This window comes from Vigna radiata, chromosome 9 (genome assembly GCF_000741045.1).
Source record: "Vigna radiata var. radiata cultivar VC1973A chromosome 9, Vradiata_ver6, whole genome shotgun sequence".
Lineage (NCBI taxonomy): Eukaryota > Viridiplantae > Streptophyta > Magnoliopsida > Fabales > Fabaceae > Vigna > Vigna radiata.
This window is the reverse complement of record NC_028359.1, coordinates 17,168,627-17,186,568: the sequence shown is the minus strand read 5'-3', so window position 1 is coordinate 17,186,568 and position 17,942 is coordinate 17,168,627. Positions and strand designations below refer to the sequence as shown.

General features: G+C 40.3%; 3 protein-coding genes across 3 annotated transcripts; 2 read left to right on the top strand and 1 right to left on the bottom strand.

Annotated features, from left to right (window-relative positions):
• Positions 1-2,079: 2,079 nt before the first annotated feature.
• On the bottom strand, positions 2,080-2,483 carry LOC106773977 (50S ribosomal protein L33-like). Its single transcript, XM_014660750.2, has one exon. It carries the CDS (start codon positions 2,442-2,444, stop codon positions 2,271-2,273), a length of 174 nt encoding a protein of 57 aa, XP_014516236.1. The 5' UTR covers positions 2,445-2,483; the 3' UTR covers positions 2,080-2,270.
• A 6,065-nt stretch (positions 2,484-8,548) lies between these two features.
• Positions 8,549-9,688, top strand: LOC111242492. Its single transcript, XM_022785932.1, has one exon. The coding sequence runs from the start codon at positions 8,549-8,551 to the stop codon at positions 9,686-9,688; it is 1,140 nt and encodes a 379-aa protein (XP_022641653.1).
• A 7,612-nt stretch (positions 9,689-17,300) lies between these two features.
• LOC106773451 lies at positions 17,301-17,654 on the top strand. The gene has a single exon (XM_014660145.1). It carries the CDS (start codon positions 17,301-17,303, stop codon positions 17,652-17,654), a length of 354 nt encoding a protein of 117 aa, XP_014515631.1.
• Positions 17,655-17,942: the final 288 nt, after the last annotated feature.

The window sequence follows — 17,942 nt, the reverse complement described above, 5'->3', positions numbered from 1 at the left end:
ATATATATATATATATATATATATATATATATATATATATATATATATAGACACACACACACACATCATTGTTGTATTATTCTAATGTTTGACTTTACTTTTGGTTTAGGTTTTATCCTACAAGAATTGCATCGAAGGCAATCACAGCTACCATCAAGCAACAAGTTGATGAGCCATGGCTAACATGGGGAGAGATCCCTAAGCCAACTAGAGATGTTTTCTTCGAACGTTTTAAGGTACACAGTTTTATAAATTAAGATGTCATTTTAGTAGAGAAATGTCATCACCCAACTTCCAAATCATTCATAGAATACCGGTTGATAAGAATTAATCCTCTCATGGCTTTATATGTCATATTGCTCTATCTATGATACATTGTTGATTGCTCTGATATGTTATTTATTGAATGGTTGAATGCTCTGATATAAACACTAATAAGATATTAGAATCAAAGTGAGAAGAAAAATATGTTATTGCATTTATGGTGACTGAAATTAGCTGCAATGATGAAATTAGTCATGTGAAAAAAGTAGAAATTAATACATGAATATAATAAAATTAGAATACGGTTTATCTTTATTGAAAGTTTGGTTAGGTGTAGTGGAAAAATAAGATGATGAAGAAGAACGATTGGCAGGATGTAAAGTGTGAGAAGTGACAAGAGAGGGAGTTGATAAATAAGCAGGTTCTTGGACCTTTCTGCCCATCTATCAACCAAATAGTTTTCTGCCCATCTATCAACCAAATTAGCAGTGCCAATTTCGTTTGGTAGATATATGTATACTTTGACCTTTCTGCCCATCTATCAACCAAATAGTTTTCTTGGAATATCATAAATTCATAGAACATAGTTAACATATGGTATTGTTAATGTGAACTTTTGTACACTAAAANTTGTTANCTTTTAACTTCTATTTAAGAACACATGGGATATCAAATAGACTATGATATCATCCACTTCCATTCTTTCTCAGATTGGAAGCTATGGATCAACTTAAGTCCCTCAAAATAAAATCTTTCATTCAAAACTAAAATCTCTACATAATTGAGCTCATNCGTAATTACAATTCCAAACCCTAATATTACGCAAACTAACTTCTAAGACCCTTACTTCAGCTGGCATAGTAATCCCAAGAATAAACAAAGCAAACAAACAGAGGGCCAGTNAGACTGTGAACANAAGTTTGACACAAAAAACGACAATATTAAAGGTTGTATTGAAGTTGAGCAGTTAGAGTGTTCATTCCAGATTGAAAATGGGTATAAGCAATTTCTACCCAAAAAACAAGGCATAATATGCACATCAGAATTCTTACCTTGTCAAGAAAAAATTAACTTCAAAACATTCTCCAACTCTGACAAACATAGACAAAATATGAAATGGAGAACAGAATTCAGTGCAAGAAGCTCTGTACATCTTTCATTTTTTTCATGTATTAGATAGTTATTCAATAACCAGTAGGCTTCAGACTCCCAATGATGAAGAAAAATTAGCACTGCTTATCATGCGGGGCAAGACTAATGCCCCCAATACCCAGTAAAAGCACCTCACATTCAACTATATCACAGTTATCATAATTTTACAACCAAAATATGACTATTTACCAGAGAAGCGGGTATTAAGCCACTAATAAAGTAAAATAATTGAATAAAGATCCAGTAGAAGTCACTGACAGAAGAGGACTTCTAGACTGATTCCTCAACATCAAAGACTTCATTTTATCATAAACAATTCTCTTTCCCTTTCAGAAGTATTAAAACAAAAAATCAGAAAAATAACCCTTTATCAACCACTATTTTTGTGTGTAAAAGCTACGAACCGCCACTGTGCAATTGTAATTTGTAAACTGGTAATACTTCATTTTATACAATCATACCTCGCCTCTCTCACTTGCACTCAGTGCCACTCACTCACAACTTCTAAAGGAATGTAGAGGATATAGAAAACTAGAGAACTTCTCATTATTCTCTAAAAAAATTGAACAGAGAAATATATATAATTTTGGCTTCCAACCAAACTGTTTGCTAAACCAAAATTAACTACCCAACATAATTGCTCTTTCAATTATGTTCTGAAACAGTTGTTACAAAACTCTAACACAAAGCTGCCACAATCGTCTCTTATTTAGGTAATTTCCTAATCTTAACCGAACAAATGTAACCTAGAACTACATAAATCAAGGTAAAATCAACAGAAACATAGAAAACCCTTTGAGAAAAGTATAAGAATGATTCAGTTAAAGGGGAAAGAAGCCATACAAGGTACCCAATCACTTCATCTTAGCCTCTGTAAACAGAACATGACGATTAACCCTAGGATCAAATTTTTGAAACTCAAGCTTCTTTGTGAACTGCCTTGGCTTCCTCTTTACATAGAAAAATCCAGTGCCAGCAGCAGACACTAGTTTCACAAACATTTGAGTCGTTTTCTTCTTGTCACCCATTCTTTACTCTTGAAAGAGATATCACTATCTATCACAACATAAGTCCCTCAAAATAAATTCTTCCATGTTGTGATATGTTTCCATGCTCTCTGATACACATGTGTAACACAAAAGATTTATATCCTGCTTTCACACTTTGACACTTATATGGTTTACATCATTGAGTTATGACTTATGGAAGTCTTATATCAATCATGATTGATCTTGGATATAATAACATGCTTTGATATACTAATGACTTATGATATAAAGATTTTCATGTTCAATTCTATTTATTCAAACCTATTCTTTGTAATATAACAGAGAAAGGTTTCATGGAATGCTGATGATGAGGAAAGAGTAAAAAAAAATTTTCACTCCAAGGCATCTCATAGACTCTCAGAGATGTATAAAAAAGCTAGAACTCTAGGAAACAAACCTAATTGGCTGGGGGATGATACTTGGAATGCTCTTCTGGAAAAGTGGAACATGCCACTATATAGACAAAAGTGTGAAATAGCTAAGAAGAATCGGACATCTGAAAAGGGTGGTTGTTTACACACTAGAGGATCTATTAGCGTGCATGAGCATGCTATCCGTTTGGTATGTAACTTGTACATTTTATTTCTGAAATTTGTAATCATAAACTTTACAAATATTTATTAACAACTCATTTTGTTTGCAGTCACAAGAGCTTGGTCGGGCTGTGCATGTTGATGAAATATTTCAACAAACACATATTCGTCAATCAACAGGGGANTTTGTGGATGAAAGGTCTANGCGGACCCATGTAAGTTTCTANTAACTGTATCACATTATACATTGTTGGTTTTCAAACCTTACAGTATTTATTCCTTTAACAGGAACAATTTCAAGAAAAATTTTCTCAAATCAAATCTGAGACTACATCCATTGGTGGCTCAACATGTAGTCCCCTAGACCCTGCGGAGGAGGAGAGATTAAGAAACCAATGTTGGTTAGATGCTGTTAGTGGAAGATACAAGGGACGTGTATATGGCATTGGAAAAGATTGATTACTTGACTAGCATGCTAGCTAAGTTTACTCAAGGAAGAGACAATTTAGATGTTGTACTAAAATCATCTGGCAGAGCAATTTACAGACAAGGAATAGGATTCAAAGCTCAAACTAACAGAACCAATGCAAAGAATTTTACTGAATTAAGCAAACTTGCTAAAAGTGCATGTTTCTATTGTAATTGTGTTGGACATACTGTTAGAAACTGTTATTCTAGAAAAGTTGTTGTTCCTAGAGGAATATATGTGTGGAAACCAAAGGAACAAGTGACAAGGATTAACAATCATGGACCCAAAGTCAAATGGGTACTAGCAACCAAAACTTAGTTATTTTGCAGGATACACGACTGATGCAGATTGATCTCAAGGATGAATCAATTATGGAATACTTCAAACATCTTGAGAATCTACAACTGGTAAAATTGTATCTATCTACTGCATCATGCTTATATTGATTGGTTGTTGATTGTATGATTGTTTGTGCTGCATGCTTGAATGTGTGATTGATTGAATTTACATGAAAATGATTTTCACGAGTCGACTCCAATTTTAATTCAATAGCTTGTGTTATCAGTGTTGTGTTAAACTCTGTTTCTGAAAGCTGTATACGCTATAGTCAACTATTATTTTAACTCATCTGACTACTTTTTAGTAAAAAGTTTTTTTTTTTATTTCTAGCGCAAAAGTGAAAGTGAATTGTTCCCTCCAAAACTCGTTTATATGAATCATCTGAAATTAATTTTTTGTAAGTACCACTATATTGTACTGATTCTAAGCTCTCTGATTAGTCAGTCTCTCTTTATCAAATTCTTCCAGTTATCTACACTGATCATTGCAACTGAAATGGCCTCAAGTTCTACACAGAAAAAGCGTGTCAAGACACTAGGGCATAAAATTATCAGACGTTTTACTGATCTTAATGCATGGATCAGCGACGATGAAGTACAACCAAAATACCTGGATTGCTGGAAAATGAGGAGTCTAATACCTCACAAGTTCTTGAAGGTAAAATTTTTCAGAGATGAAGGTTTTAAATTTCAAAGATGGCTTAGTCGACAAGGGTTAAGAAAATTTGTGGAAATGGCTGATCCTTGGTACCCTGATCTTGTTAAAGTCTTCTTTTGTAACTTAAGAATAGAAGATGAAATTCTCTGCTCAAGACTAAAAGGGATTGATATCAAACTGACTGATGATATATGGTCAAATCTAGGAGGATTAAAACTTGAAGGTGAAAAATGTCATCTTGGTGTAGAAGGTTTTCATAAATACACTGAATTCTAGAAAACCGTGAGGAACCCTGACAACTACAGAGATTATTCAAGTTACAAAACTGGAGGAATGAAAGTGGATGATTAGCTTGCAATATTAGTCATATCTTGATAAGTACAGAGGAATGAAAGTGGAAATCATGCTCAGGCCACTACAGAGGACTTACTTCTACTGAAAGCTTTAAAGGAAAACATTCAGGTAAATTGGCCAGCAACCATATCTGACAATATGATGAAAGTTACCAAAATGGAATCTGCCAAGTTGCCTTACTGCGTCTTCATATCAAAGGTACTTGTTTATTATGGAGTGGATTGCATTGGAGAATCAAGCAAACCGTATCCTAGAACAAGTTTAATTGACAAGACTACCTTGCACCTTATGCAAATGACTAAAATTGCTAAAGGGTGGATTTAAAAGAATGAGGATGCTAATGGCGAAGATGAACTAGAATCCTTCTTGAACAATCATTACAAAGCAAAATCCGAGTTTGAAAGGATTATGATGAATGGTTTAAGACTTGTGGTAAAGATGTTGAAAGAACAAAGAGACGGAACACAACATCAAGAGGAAACTTCTAAAAAGTCACATTCTACTGAGGCAAGCACTGATGGAAACTCAACCGAAAATACTGAGAGTAGGAGGATGATAACGGTAATTCTTACCATTATCTATGGTGCAATTTTCTTGCCAAATCAACACTCCTGAAGCTTGAAACACGCTTAATCCTCTCTCTAATCTAACTTTGTGAATAAACTCAGCTTAGGTTACACAAATTAGTTTTCATCACTAATTCCTCAAATTTTGTAGGAACTTTGTGTGCTCTGGAAGGATATTCAAGTTATCAAGAGTGGAGAACCAAGGAGGAGCATAGAAGATGAAGTTTTGAAGATGTTTTCCTGCACAAGTGGCGCCCAGGCGCCCCTAAAGGGCGCCTAGCGCCCTTTAACTCGCAGTTTTGGCCATTTGCCTACGCCCAGGCGCCCTTTAAGGGCGCCCAGCGTCCTTCAGTTCGCTGTTTTCTCTAATTTGTTGCGCCTGGGCGCCCCTAGAGGGCGTTGGGCGCTCTTTGATTCACTGTTGGAGCTTAATTGATGGTGCCTGGGCACCCCAGAAAGGGCGTTGGGCGCGACTTTTTTGCTGACTTGGCACCCTAAACCTATAAAAGGCACACAGTCTTCGAGGGTTACAACACTTGGCGGCTGAAGCTCGAAAATACACTTTTGGATGCTTGGGAGCAAGTCTAGAGCTGTGGGAGCACTCATTTCTTCTTCCTTGGGTCTCATTCTCTTCCATTTTCCTCCATTGTAAGCTCAAGCTCTCCATGACTATGGAGAGCTAAGTTCCTTTTTGTTGGGGAATGATGTAAACTATGAAACTCCATTGTAAATGCACTTGCTTTGAATGAATATACGCTTATTTCATTACTTGCTAGTGTTTATGTTCTTTGCTTAAAGCTTGTTGTGACTTGATCAACCATAGCATGATTCTAGGGTTTGCTTAATGTTGGGAAATATTAGGTGAACCGTGAAATGAAATAAACACCTAAGGGAAATAGTGTCTAGGGATAGAGCTATGACCTTTGGTTGTCTTAAACTTCTTTTCTTAATGCGGGTGAACTTGTTAGGTTGCCAAGGGATTGGGATTTAACAAGTGAATCTAGGCTTTCTCACCAAGGGATTGGGTTTAAGTAACTTAGTAAGTTAACAAGAGCAAGCTAATTGAAGTAATAGTGATTGTGCATTTGCATAGGAGTATAATAGTTGAAATCATTCTCCAACATATCTATTTCATATATATATTCATCAATCATTCCATTTTCAAGTATTTTGGCCCCAAGAAGTTCGAACCTTTACTTTTGCATCACTTTTACTTTCATTGCATAATTTCACACTAAAAAGGGAATCATTCTTTAGCTTAAACTAGTTAGTAATTATACGATAGTAAAGTAGTAACGAAGTCTCTTGGAAAACGATATCCGGTCTTACCGGTTTTACTACTTGAGCGACTTGGTACACTTGCCAAAGTCTCAACAAGTTTTTGGCGTCGTTACCGGGGATTTCGGTTTAATTACTTTACTTTTGTGTGATTTCTAACCCATTTAAGCTTTATTCTTATATTCTTTCTTTTGTGAATAGCTTTTGCTTTTCATTATTTGTGGGCTAACTTGGTGCTCTAGTACTATTGGTTCTAGTGTATGCAGGGCACAATCCGTACTAGGAGCACACAATCCTCTGATCCTCTCCTTTTAGATCCCGAAGTAGAGAAGACTGCCCGAAGAAACAACAATAGAAGATTAAGAGAGAATCGGGCATCTAGAGAAACTTCTCCCACTCCTGTGACTCCTGTGCAATCCATCGTGTCTGCAGCTGAGCAGGAAGTGGAACAAATGGCTGATAATAGGAATGGTGATGGTGAAGGGCAAGCTAGACACACTCTGGAGGATTTCAATACCTTCTCAGGGTCGCTTCATTTTAATAGTATCGCTCGGCCACGGATCAATGCACCAAACATGGAGGTGAAGCCTGCTCTCATTCATTTGGTGCAGAGCAAGCAATTTCATAGTCTGACACACGAAGATCCATTCAAACACATCACCTGCGTCTTGGAGATATGCAACACAGTGAAGCTCCAAGATGTTCCTGATGACTTCATAAGGCTCAGCCTATTTCCATTCTCTCTTGAAGGCAACGCCAAAGAATGGATCACTTCATATCCTGAGAACAGCCTCACTTCATGGGATGATGTGGTGGCAAAGTTTTGCAACAAATACTTCCCTCAATCCAAAGTAACCAAAGGGAAGCAACAGATCTCATCTTTCCAGCAGGATTTTAGTGAGACACTGAGTCAAGCTTGGGAAAGATTCAAAGGGCTACTAAGGAAGACANCCACTCATGGGTTTGATGAGCCCACTGTCTTGAACATGTTCTTGGGAGGATTGAGCTCCCAAACTAAGTTGATGTTGGATGTCTCAGCTGGAGGAAACATCTGTTGGAAGACCCCAGAGGAAGCCCGTGAGCTCATTGAAAACATGGCTGCAAATGATAGTGAATCGCAGAATGAGAGGGGGCAACAAAGAGGTGTCTGACAACCACAGTCTTAAGATGTCATCTTGGCTCAAAACAAGATCATGACCCAACATCTTGAAATCCTCATGAACAAAGTCTCTCAGCTGCAAGAACAACAAAATATGTCACAAGCCCAACATCAGGGGTGTGCGTTGTGTGGTGGAGAACATGCAAGTGGCCAGTGTGTGAATCAGGGCAATACCCAAGAAGATGTAAACTACATGGGTAATCAAAACCGGCCAAACAATCACAACCAAGGTTGGAGACCCCATCCTAACATGGGCAAAGGACAAGCTGGGCCATCAAACAGACCACCACATCAACAATACCAACCTCACTCTGCTTGTGGTGAAAGATCCTCTAAGTTGGAAGAGACTCTTCAACAATTCATGCAAGTCTCCATTTCTAACCACAAGAGCACGGAGGCCTCCATTAGGAACTTGGAGATCCAAATGGGCCAACTGGCCAAGAAGTTGGAAGAGAAATCTGACAAGGGTTTTGGAGCTAATACCGAGGCTAACCCAAAAGAGGAGTGTAAAGTTATCACCACTAGAAGTGGTAAGGTGTTGGTTGAGAAAGAGAGGGAGGACAAACAAAAGAAAGCTGAGGAAGTGGAGAGAGAGTGAAGAGAAAAGATAAGAGAGTGGAGAGAAAAACAAAGAGAAAGAAGAGAGAAAAGGAGAGGATGAAAGTGAGAAAAATGAGGGTGTGAGAATTGAGAAAAATAAAGAGGAAGTTGAGGGAAAGAAGAAAGAGATGGAGAAACCACTTCCATACCCAAAAATCTACTCTAGAAAGGAGAAGGAGAAACAATATGGGCGATTTATGGATATCTTCAAGCAATTGGAGATCAAAATACCCTTCTCAGAAGCACTTCAACAAATGCCAGCCTATGAAAAGTTCATGAAGGAACTCCTCACCAAAAAGAGAAAATACATTGAGGAGGAGACTATTGAAGTGCAAGGCAATTGTAGTGCCATCACTCAGAAACTTTTTCCCCCAAAATTCAAAGACCCGGGTAGTTTCACCATCCCTTGCACCATAGGGAAACTTGTTATTGGGAAGGCCTTGATTGACTTGGGTGCTAGCATCAATTTGATGCCCCTTTCCTTATTCAAGAAGATTGGAGAGCTAGAACTCAAGGCGACTAGGATGACTCTACAATTGGCGGATATATCTATCAAATACCCACATGCTATAGTGGAGGATGTTCTTGTGCAAATTGATAAATTTGTGTTCCCGATGGATTTTGTCATCATAGAGATGGAGGCGGATGTAGATGTGCCTCTTATCCTTGGAAGGCCATTTATGAAGACGGCAAGTGTGCTTATTGATGTTGATGATGGCAAGTTCAAGGTGAGAGTGCAAGATGAAGAAGTGAATTTCAATGTTTTTGAAGCCATGTCCCACTCTAGTGATGAGGGAGAATTTTTCAAAGTGGATGTTCTTGATGAAGTGTGCACTAGAGTGGAAAGGGAGATTCATATTTCTTCTCCCCTTATGAAGACCCTCATTTATGCACGTGAGTCTCTCAATGAAGAAGAGGATAGAATTCTTGATGATTGTTTGACCAATCTTGATGTGTTGAAGGAGATTCCACTTCATGAGGAGAAAGTTGAAGATTTAAAGACTTGTGATAGTGTTGAAGAGAAGAAGGTGGAGCTGAAAATGTTACCCTCCCATCTTAAGTATGTTTTTCTAGAAGAGGGTAACAACAAACCTGTCATCATTAGTAGCTCCTTGACAATTGATGAAGAGAAGAAGCTGATGGAGGTCTTGAGAAATAACAAAGGAGTTGTGGGATGGTCTATTTCTGATTTGAAAGGAATAAGTCCCACCTATTGCATGCACAAGATCTTCATGGAGGAAGATTTCAAACCTGTGACCCAACCTTAGAGAAGGCTTAATCCTGTTATGAAAGAGGAGGTGAGAAAAGAGGTTCTAAAACTTATTGAGGCCGGAATTATATATCCCATTTCTGATAGCACTTGGGTGAGTCCGGTGCAAGTAGTGCCCAAGAAGGGTGGCATGACAGTCATTTGTAATGAGAAGAATTAGTTGATCCCTACAAGGACTGTCACCGGTTGGAGAATGTGTATTGACTACCGGAAGCTCAACAAAGCCACTAGGAAGGATCATTTTCCTCTTCCTTTCATGGACCAGATGCTAGAGAGATTAGCAGGTCAAGCCTTCTACTGCTTCTTGGATGGATATTCTGGTTATAATCAAATAGCTGTGGACCCCAAAGATCAAGAGAAGACGACTTTCACATGCCCCTTTGGGATATTTGCCTATAGGAAGATGCCATTTGGGCTTTGTAATGCCCCAACTACCTTCCAAAGATGGATGCAAGCTATATTCTTCGATCTTGTGGAGAAATGTATAGAGGTTTTCATGGATGACTTCTCAATGTTTGGATGCTCATTTGATAGATGTTTGGCTAATCTAGAAATTGTGTTGAAAAGATGTGTCCAAACTAATCTTATTCTCAATTGGGAGAAGTGCCATTTCATGGTGACCGAAGGCATTGTTTTCAGGCACAAAATATCATCCAAGGGGATTGAGGTGGATAAAGCCAAAGTGGAGGTGATTGAAAAGCTTCCTCCACCAACCAATGTGAAGGGCATCCGAAGCTTTCTTGGCCATGCGGTGTTCTATAAAAGATTCATTAAAGACTTCTCCAAGATTGCAAAGCCCTTGAGCAATCTCCTTGTGAAGGACACACCCTTTGAGATGGATGAGGAATGCCTAAAGGAATTTGAAATTTTGAAGAACAAGTTGATTTCGGCCCCAGTGATCACAACTCCTAATTGGGAGCAAGACTTTGAGTTGATGTGTGATGCCAACGACTATGCTATAGGAGTTGTGCTTGGACAAAGAAGAGAGAAGATCTTTCATGCCATCTACTATGCTAGCAAAGTCTTGAATGATGCCCAACTCAATTATGCCACAACGGAGAAGGAGTTTCTTGCCATAGTCTATGCATTGGAGAAGTTTAGACCCTATCTCATTGGGTCTAAGGTGATCATTTATACCGACCATGCTGCCATTAAATATTTGCTCACAAAACCTGACTCCAAACCAAGGCTAATCCGATGGGTTTTGCTGCTCCAAGAGTTCGATGTTAAGATTCATGACAAGAAGGGAAGTGAGAATGTCATTGCGGATGATTTATCTAGGCTTATTAATGAAGAAGTTACATGCAAGGAAGAAGAGATCCGGGAGTCATTCTCAGATGAGACACTCCTGCATATTCAGCAGAGGCCATGGTTTGCTGACATGGCTAACTTCTAGGCTGCAGGAGTCATACCAGAAGACCTGACATGGCATCAGAAAAAGAAATTCCTACATGATGCAAAGCAGTTTATCTGGGATGGCCCATTCTTGTTCAAGATTGAAGTTGACAACCTATTGAGGAGGTGTGTCGCTAGTGAGGAGGCAGTAGGTATTCTATGGCATTGCCATAACTCTCCGTATAGAGGTCATTTCAATAGAGAGAGAACGACGGCAAAAGTTCTCCAATCTGGGTTTTATTGGCCTACCTAATTCAAGGATGCTCACCATCATGCTAGAAGTTGTGACAAATGCCAAAGAACGGGGAGTATCTCAAGGAGGCATGAAATGCCCTTGCAGATGATTCAAGAGGTGGAAGTCTTTGATTGTTGGGGCATAGACTTTGTTGGCCTTCTTCCTCCTTCTTTCAACAATGAGTACATCTTGGTGGTCGTTGATTATGTGAGCAAATGGGTGGAGGCAACTGCTTGCCCCAAAAATGATGCATCCACAGTCATCAAGTTCATGAAAAAGCAAGTTTTTACCCGGTTTGGAGTCCCTAGGGTCCTCATTAGTGATGGAGGATCTCACTTTTGCAATGATCAATTGGCCAAGGTGCTTAAGCTCTATGAAGTTAAGCATAAGGTGGCCTCACCTTATCACCCACAAACAAATGGCCAAGCGGAAGTTTCAAACCGGGAGATAAAGAAGATCTTGGAGAAAATTGTGGCTTCTTCTAGGAAGGATTGGTCACAAAAGCTGGATGATGCCCTATGGGCATACCGAACTGCTATGAAGACTCCAGTGGGGCTAACTCCTTTCCAACTTGTCTATGGGAAGGCTTGTCACTTGCCGGTTGAGTTAGAGCACCATGCTTATTGGGCTCTCAAGTTCTTGAACTTTGATCCATCCATGTCTGCTGAGAAGAGAAAGAGGAAACTTCTAGAACTTGAAGAAATGCGCCTCCATGCTTATGATTCCTCCAAGAGTTACAAGGAGAAGGTCAAGTTCTACCATGACAAGAAGCTGGTGAAGAATGTCTTCCATCCTGGTCAACAAGTCTTGCTATTCAACTCCCGCTTCAAACTCTTTGCGGACAAATTGAAATCCAAGTGGTCGGGTCTGTTCACTATCAAGGATGTCAAACAACATGGAGCAATTGAGTTGATAGATCCTTCCTCTGATGACCCACAAAGAAGTTGGGTAGTGAATGGTCAAAGGCTCAAACACTACATGGGTGGTGAGGTTCAACGCCTCTGCTCAAGTGTTGAGTTAGTTGACCCTTGAGCATAGCGGTGTCAAGCTAATGACGTTAAACGAGCAATTGCTGGGAGGCAACCCATTTTTCTATCCCTTCTCTTGTGTTTTTGTGTTATTTTGGTGTGTTTTAGTTGTTTGAATTTGGTTTGTGTACATAGTAGATGTGTTAGGAATTGTGTTTGTGGTTTGAAGTTGTGATTTTCATCTTAAGTTGGTAGTGTGCCTAGTTGCTTTAGAGTAGTATTGAATGTTGAGTTCAATTGGTGTGAATTGATGTGGATCATTTAGTTGAGTGGTGTGCTGGTGTGATCAAGTTTGTGCTGTCATGAATTGCAAGTTTGGGTATGCCTTTTGTGTTAAAAGTCAAGTCTTGAGTTGGAGAGTTGAAAAAGCTTGGAAGTGGACACTTGATTTGGAGTTCTAGCACTCAATTTCATTCCCTAAGGATCTGAACAAGTTTGTATAGTGGAAACACATTAATCTGGGCTGAATTGAGTGTTTAGAAGTGTCTAAAATCAAAAGTCAAAGTTGAGTTGGACCATTTTTCAAATCTGCAAAATTCTGCAGAAAATTTGCAGAATTTGCGCCCAGGTGCCCCTAAAGGGCGCCCAAAGCCCCTTGTCTGCTACTGCCAGGATCTTTTTCGCGCCCAGGCGCCTCCTAAAGGGCGCCCAGGCATGGATTCTGCAGAAAAGTGGTTCTGACTTTGGGCTGATTTGCACACGCTGAGCCCATTTCTTTTATTTTTCCAACCCTATCCACCTTTGCGCCTCTTTCTGACCCTAGCGCCCCCTTTCCAGTTTTGTCTCTGCCCAACCATCCCACTCACCCACTCTCTTCCCAAACACACACAAAGACTTCACTCGCGAACACACTTTGCCCTCTCCAAACCCTTTCCAATTTCAACCAACCCACAACTCATCACCGCAACCCCCACTATCCTTCTCACCACTTGAATCACTCACACCCACCACACCTTATTCACGACCCCCACCCTAACTAAGGAGAACACCCTTTCAACCCAATTCCACTCTCGTTCCCGACACAACACCTTTGCTCTCACACCCACTCACTCCATTAGCACAATAAACCACCCTTATTTACTTCTCAAAACCCTAACCCCCATTCACGCCTACCCTTCACGATCAAAACCCCCATCCCAATTTCAACTTCCCCTACACCCACTCATAATCACTTCCATAATCACCCAAGTCTCCCATTCAAGGGCTCTCATTCGCGTCTGCCTCTCTAACTCAAGTAGGCATATCCTTTGCTTATTCTTCAATTTTTGTTTGTTTGCAATGGTTGATGATTGTTGTTCAAAACTGTATTTTGAGTTCAAATGAATGAAGATGTTGTCTAGTTATTCTGTCATTGCTTATGTGTTTTGGGGGGAGGGGGGTATGCATTTGTTGCTGCCTTTATTCTCATGTTCTTAGAATTTATTTTGGGGCTGTATCATGGGTTGCAAGGGGTTGAATATGTGCTTTGGACTTTTCTTTGAAGTTGATTGTCAATCTGTGATATGCATTTGTGCAAAAGGGGAAAATTCTTGATTGTGTTTAAAGTGTGTTTGGAACACTCTGTGTAGTCAAATGTCTCTATTTTGTACTGTCCTGGTGTGCTTTTGAAACTGTATTAGAGGGTTAGAACTGAGGCAGAGCCCAGGCGCCATCCATCAGCCAAGCACACACTGGAAAAGCCTGAATCTGCAACCATTCGCGCCCAGCGCCCCCGGAGGGCGCCCAGGCGCCACCTGACCCTGCCATCCACTGCAACTGCAGGTTTTCAGCCTTGTTTCGCGCCCAGCACCCCCTATAGGGTGCCCAGGCGTCACCCGTCTGCACTGCTTTTTTTTTCACCATCTTTTGAGCTATGTTTCATTTTTTTCTGTCTTGCATGCTTTCTTTTGTTTTTCTTTTGTGTTTCCCCACTCTGTTGTGCTTTGTTAAGCCTTGGTTGTGCATCAAAGTGCATGTTTGTTGCTAATGGTGTCTCTCTTGAATGCTAACATGTTACACCACTTGTTTCAAACTTATACGCAGGCATGGCTTCATCTTCAAATCCCAAAAGAGTAAAGACTATTGGCCATAAAGCCGACAGGGGCAAAAAGAAGAAACACAGCTTCTTTAGTCATCACTTCCTCTCCCAGAAGAATGAGGAACATTTCCAGGTGGTTCAAAACCGCCGCTTGTGGATGGAGAGGCGAGTTGAACAGTTGATTTTGGACACCTCTGACTTTTGAGCTGAGCTTGACAGGCAGAACTGGACGAGGATCCTCAGTTACCCTAAACCGGCGAGCATTGCCATTGTCAAGGAATTTTATGCCAATGCTCGTCATTTCTCTGATGGGGATGAGCCCTTCTTCAGCTATGTTCGGGGTCGCCGAGTCCCCTTTAATGCCGCCACCATAAACTCTTTTCTTCACACCGAGTGGCCAGAGGATATTGCATCGTGTGAGTATGCAGCAGCCCGTGAGGATGACTTTAAGGGCGTTGATTTTGAGGATATAGAGCGCGTCCTTTGCGTTCCCGATGGGCACTTTCAGCGCAATAGTAATGGCAAGCCCCTGTATGTTCGACGCTCCTTCCTCACCCCCGTGAACAAATATTGGGTGGCTCTCATGCATGCAAACATCACCCCCTGCACTCATGTGTTGGATCTCCTCACTAGCCGGGTTATTCTATTATACTTCATCGTCCAGGGCCAACAAATTATTTTGGGCTAGGTCATTGCTAGAGAGATCTTCGATTGTGCCCATTCTGCAAATCCGAAGACCCCTCTTGGGCATCCGTCTCTTATCACGCATCTTTGTGCACTTGCTGGAGTAGATACCTCTGAGGCACCCTTAGAGAGACCACGCACAACCATCAACCGTGCCTACTACTTCCAGTATTGCCTACTTGATGAGGAGGGTCTTCCCATTCCTGCCCCTCAGCCTCCTCGACTCCACCGGCGCCGCGGGCAGGCTCCCCTTGGGCTTGACCAGCCTGCCTCACACGATCCTTTGTTGATGGTAGAGATGCGAGAGATGATTCAGCGAATGGAGGTGAGGATTGAGACCCTTCACCAGATGGGTCGTGCCCAGGAGGCGAGGATGGGGACCCTTCACTAGATGGGTCGTGCCCATGAGGCGAGGATGGAGGCCATTAACCGGATTGGTCGTGCCCAGGCAGGGATGATGCAACAAGCTTTTGGGGCCTCTCACCTCGATTTTATGACTCCAGACGAGTATGATGCATTTGTAGCTTGGCTTGGGGACCAGGTTCCCACTGTTGGAAGAGGTGGCTCTTCGTTTGGAGCACAGGCCATGGAGGAGGATGGCACTGAGGTGGAGGACGTTGATGATAAGGAGGATGGCACTGAGGAGGATGACTCTGATGTTGGGACAAAGATTCTTGAGCTTAATGAGGATTCTGAGGAGGATGACACTGAGGTGGAGGACGTTGAGGATGACGAGGATGATGACTGAGGACTTTGCTTAGCACTGCACCTCACTGTGGACACATTTACATTCCGTCTTGTTTTTAAATTCAGTTTTATTTTCATTTTTCATTTTTAGTTAATATATCTAACTTTGAACTTGGATAGTCTGGTGAATTGATTGCAATGGTTTGGTTTCTAAGGAAGTATGCTTTTGCTTTGTTTGAATTGAAAATCTCATGTGTTTGCTCTGGTTTACTTTGATTGATTTTAGAGATCTTTTGAGATGATGTCGGTTGAACTTTCAAGTATAGATGGTGGTTGCTCATAAGTGCTTTAGATAGATGATTGGTTTTGATTGTGGTCAATGTTCTTGGCAATTGTTTGATAGAATTTGGAACAGTGAGTTAACCTGTGAGATGTTGTGCCTTGAATTTATTGTTGAATGCTACCACTTTGGTATCACTGTGACTTTACCTGATTGTCTTCTTTTGAACTATTCACTTGCTTATTACAAATGATCAGGGCCTTCTTCTCTTCTACTTCTTTTTTCATGTTGAGCCAAATAAGCTAATGCCAATCCTTTGAACCCAAAAAGAAAAAGAATTTTTCCTATTCCTTGAATCTTGAACTTCATGTGAAAACCCTTGATGCCCTTACCTTGAGTTGAGTAGAGTATTCATTTCTGGTATAGGAGAATGATGTAAGTTTGGGGTAGTTGGAAAAATCATGTTACAAAGGAGCATGGAGAAAAATAAGAAAACAAAGAAAAAGAAAAGATGAAGGAAGAACAAAAATCTAAAAAAAAAAATACAATGAATGAAGGTTGAAAACTGAGTTGAGAATTGGTTTCAATTGTCTTGAAGGAAAAGAGAGAATGTTATTATCCTGCTTTGTATCTAGAATAACCAAATTTTCTTCTTAGCCCAACCAGAAAGGGTGTTGGGCACGACTTTTTTGTTGACTTGGCACCCTAGACCTATAAAAGGCACAAGTCTTCGAGGGTTGCAACACTTGGCGGTTGAAGCTCGGAAATAAACTTTTGGACGCTTGGGAGCAAGTCTAGAGCTGTGGGAGCACTCATTTCTTCTTCCTTGGGTCTCATTCTCTTCCATTTTCCTCCATTTTAAGCTCAAAGAAGTTGGAAGAGAAATCTGACAAGGGTGTTGGAGCCAATATCGACGCTAACCCAAAGGAGGAATGTAAAGTTATCACCACTAGAAGTGGTAAGGTGTTGGTTGAGAAAGAGAGGGAGGACAAACAAAAGAAAGTTGAGGAAGTGGAGAGAGAGTGTGAAGAGAAAAGAGAAGAGAGTGGAGAGAATAACAAAGAGAAAGAAGAGAGAAAATGAGAGGATGAAAGTGAGAAAAATGAGTTTTTGAGAATTGAGAAAAAGAAAGAGGAAGTTGAGGGAGAGAAGAAAGAGACCGAGAAACCACTTCCATACCCAAAAATCTACTCTAGAAAGGAGAAGGAGAAGCAATATGGGCGATTTATTGATATCTTCAAGCAATTGGAGATCAAAATACCCTTCTCAGAAGCACTTCAACAAATGTCAGCCTATGCAAAGTTCATGAAGGAACTCCTCACCAAAAAGAGAAAATACATTGAGGAGGAGACTATTGAAGTGCAAGGCAATTGTAGTGCCATCATTCAGAAACTTCTTCCCCCAAAATTCAAAGACCCGGGTAGTTTCACCATCCCTTGCACCATAGGGAAGCTTGCTATTGGGAAGGCCTTGATTGACTTGGGTGCTAGCATCAATTTGATGCCCCTTTCCTTATTCAAGAAGATTGGAGAGCTAGAACTCAAGCCGACTAGGATGACTCTACAATTGGCAGATAGATATATCAAATACCCACATGAGCGACTTGGTACACTTGCCAAAGTCTCAACAGAGGACTAAAAAAGAAAGCTCTAGTTCTAGTGACAGTGATATGTTACTTGGTGACTTTGTTAACAAAAAGAGAAAGAAAAACTGATTTTTCTATTAGAATAGTATTTCTTTTGTATATGGCTTAGTATCCCATCTTTTGTCTTGTCTTTTGTTTTGTCCTTGATTGTTCCTATCATTGTAATATCTTCATCAAGGAAATGAGAATAGTATTTTGAATCAAATCCAGAGTCTTTTACTCTGTTTGATGAATATTTGTTTTACTGAATGACATATATTCGATTCTGATTTGATTGAAGT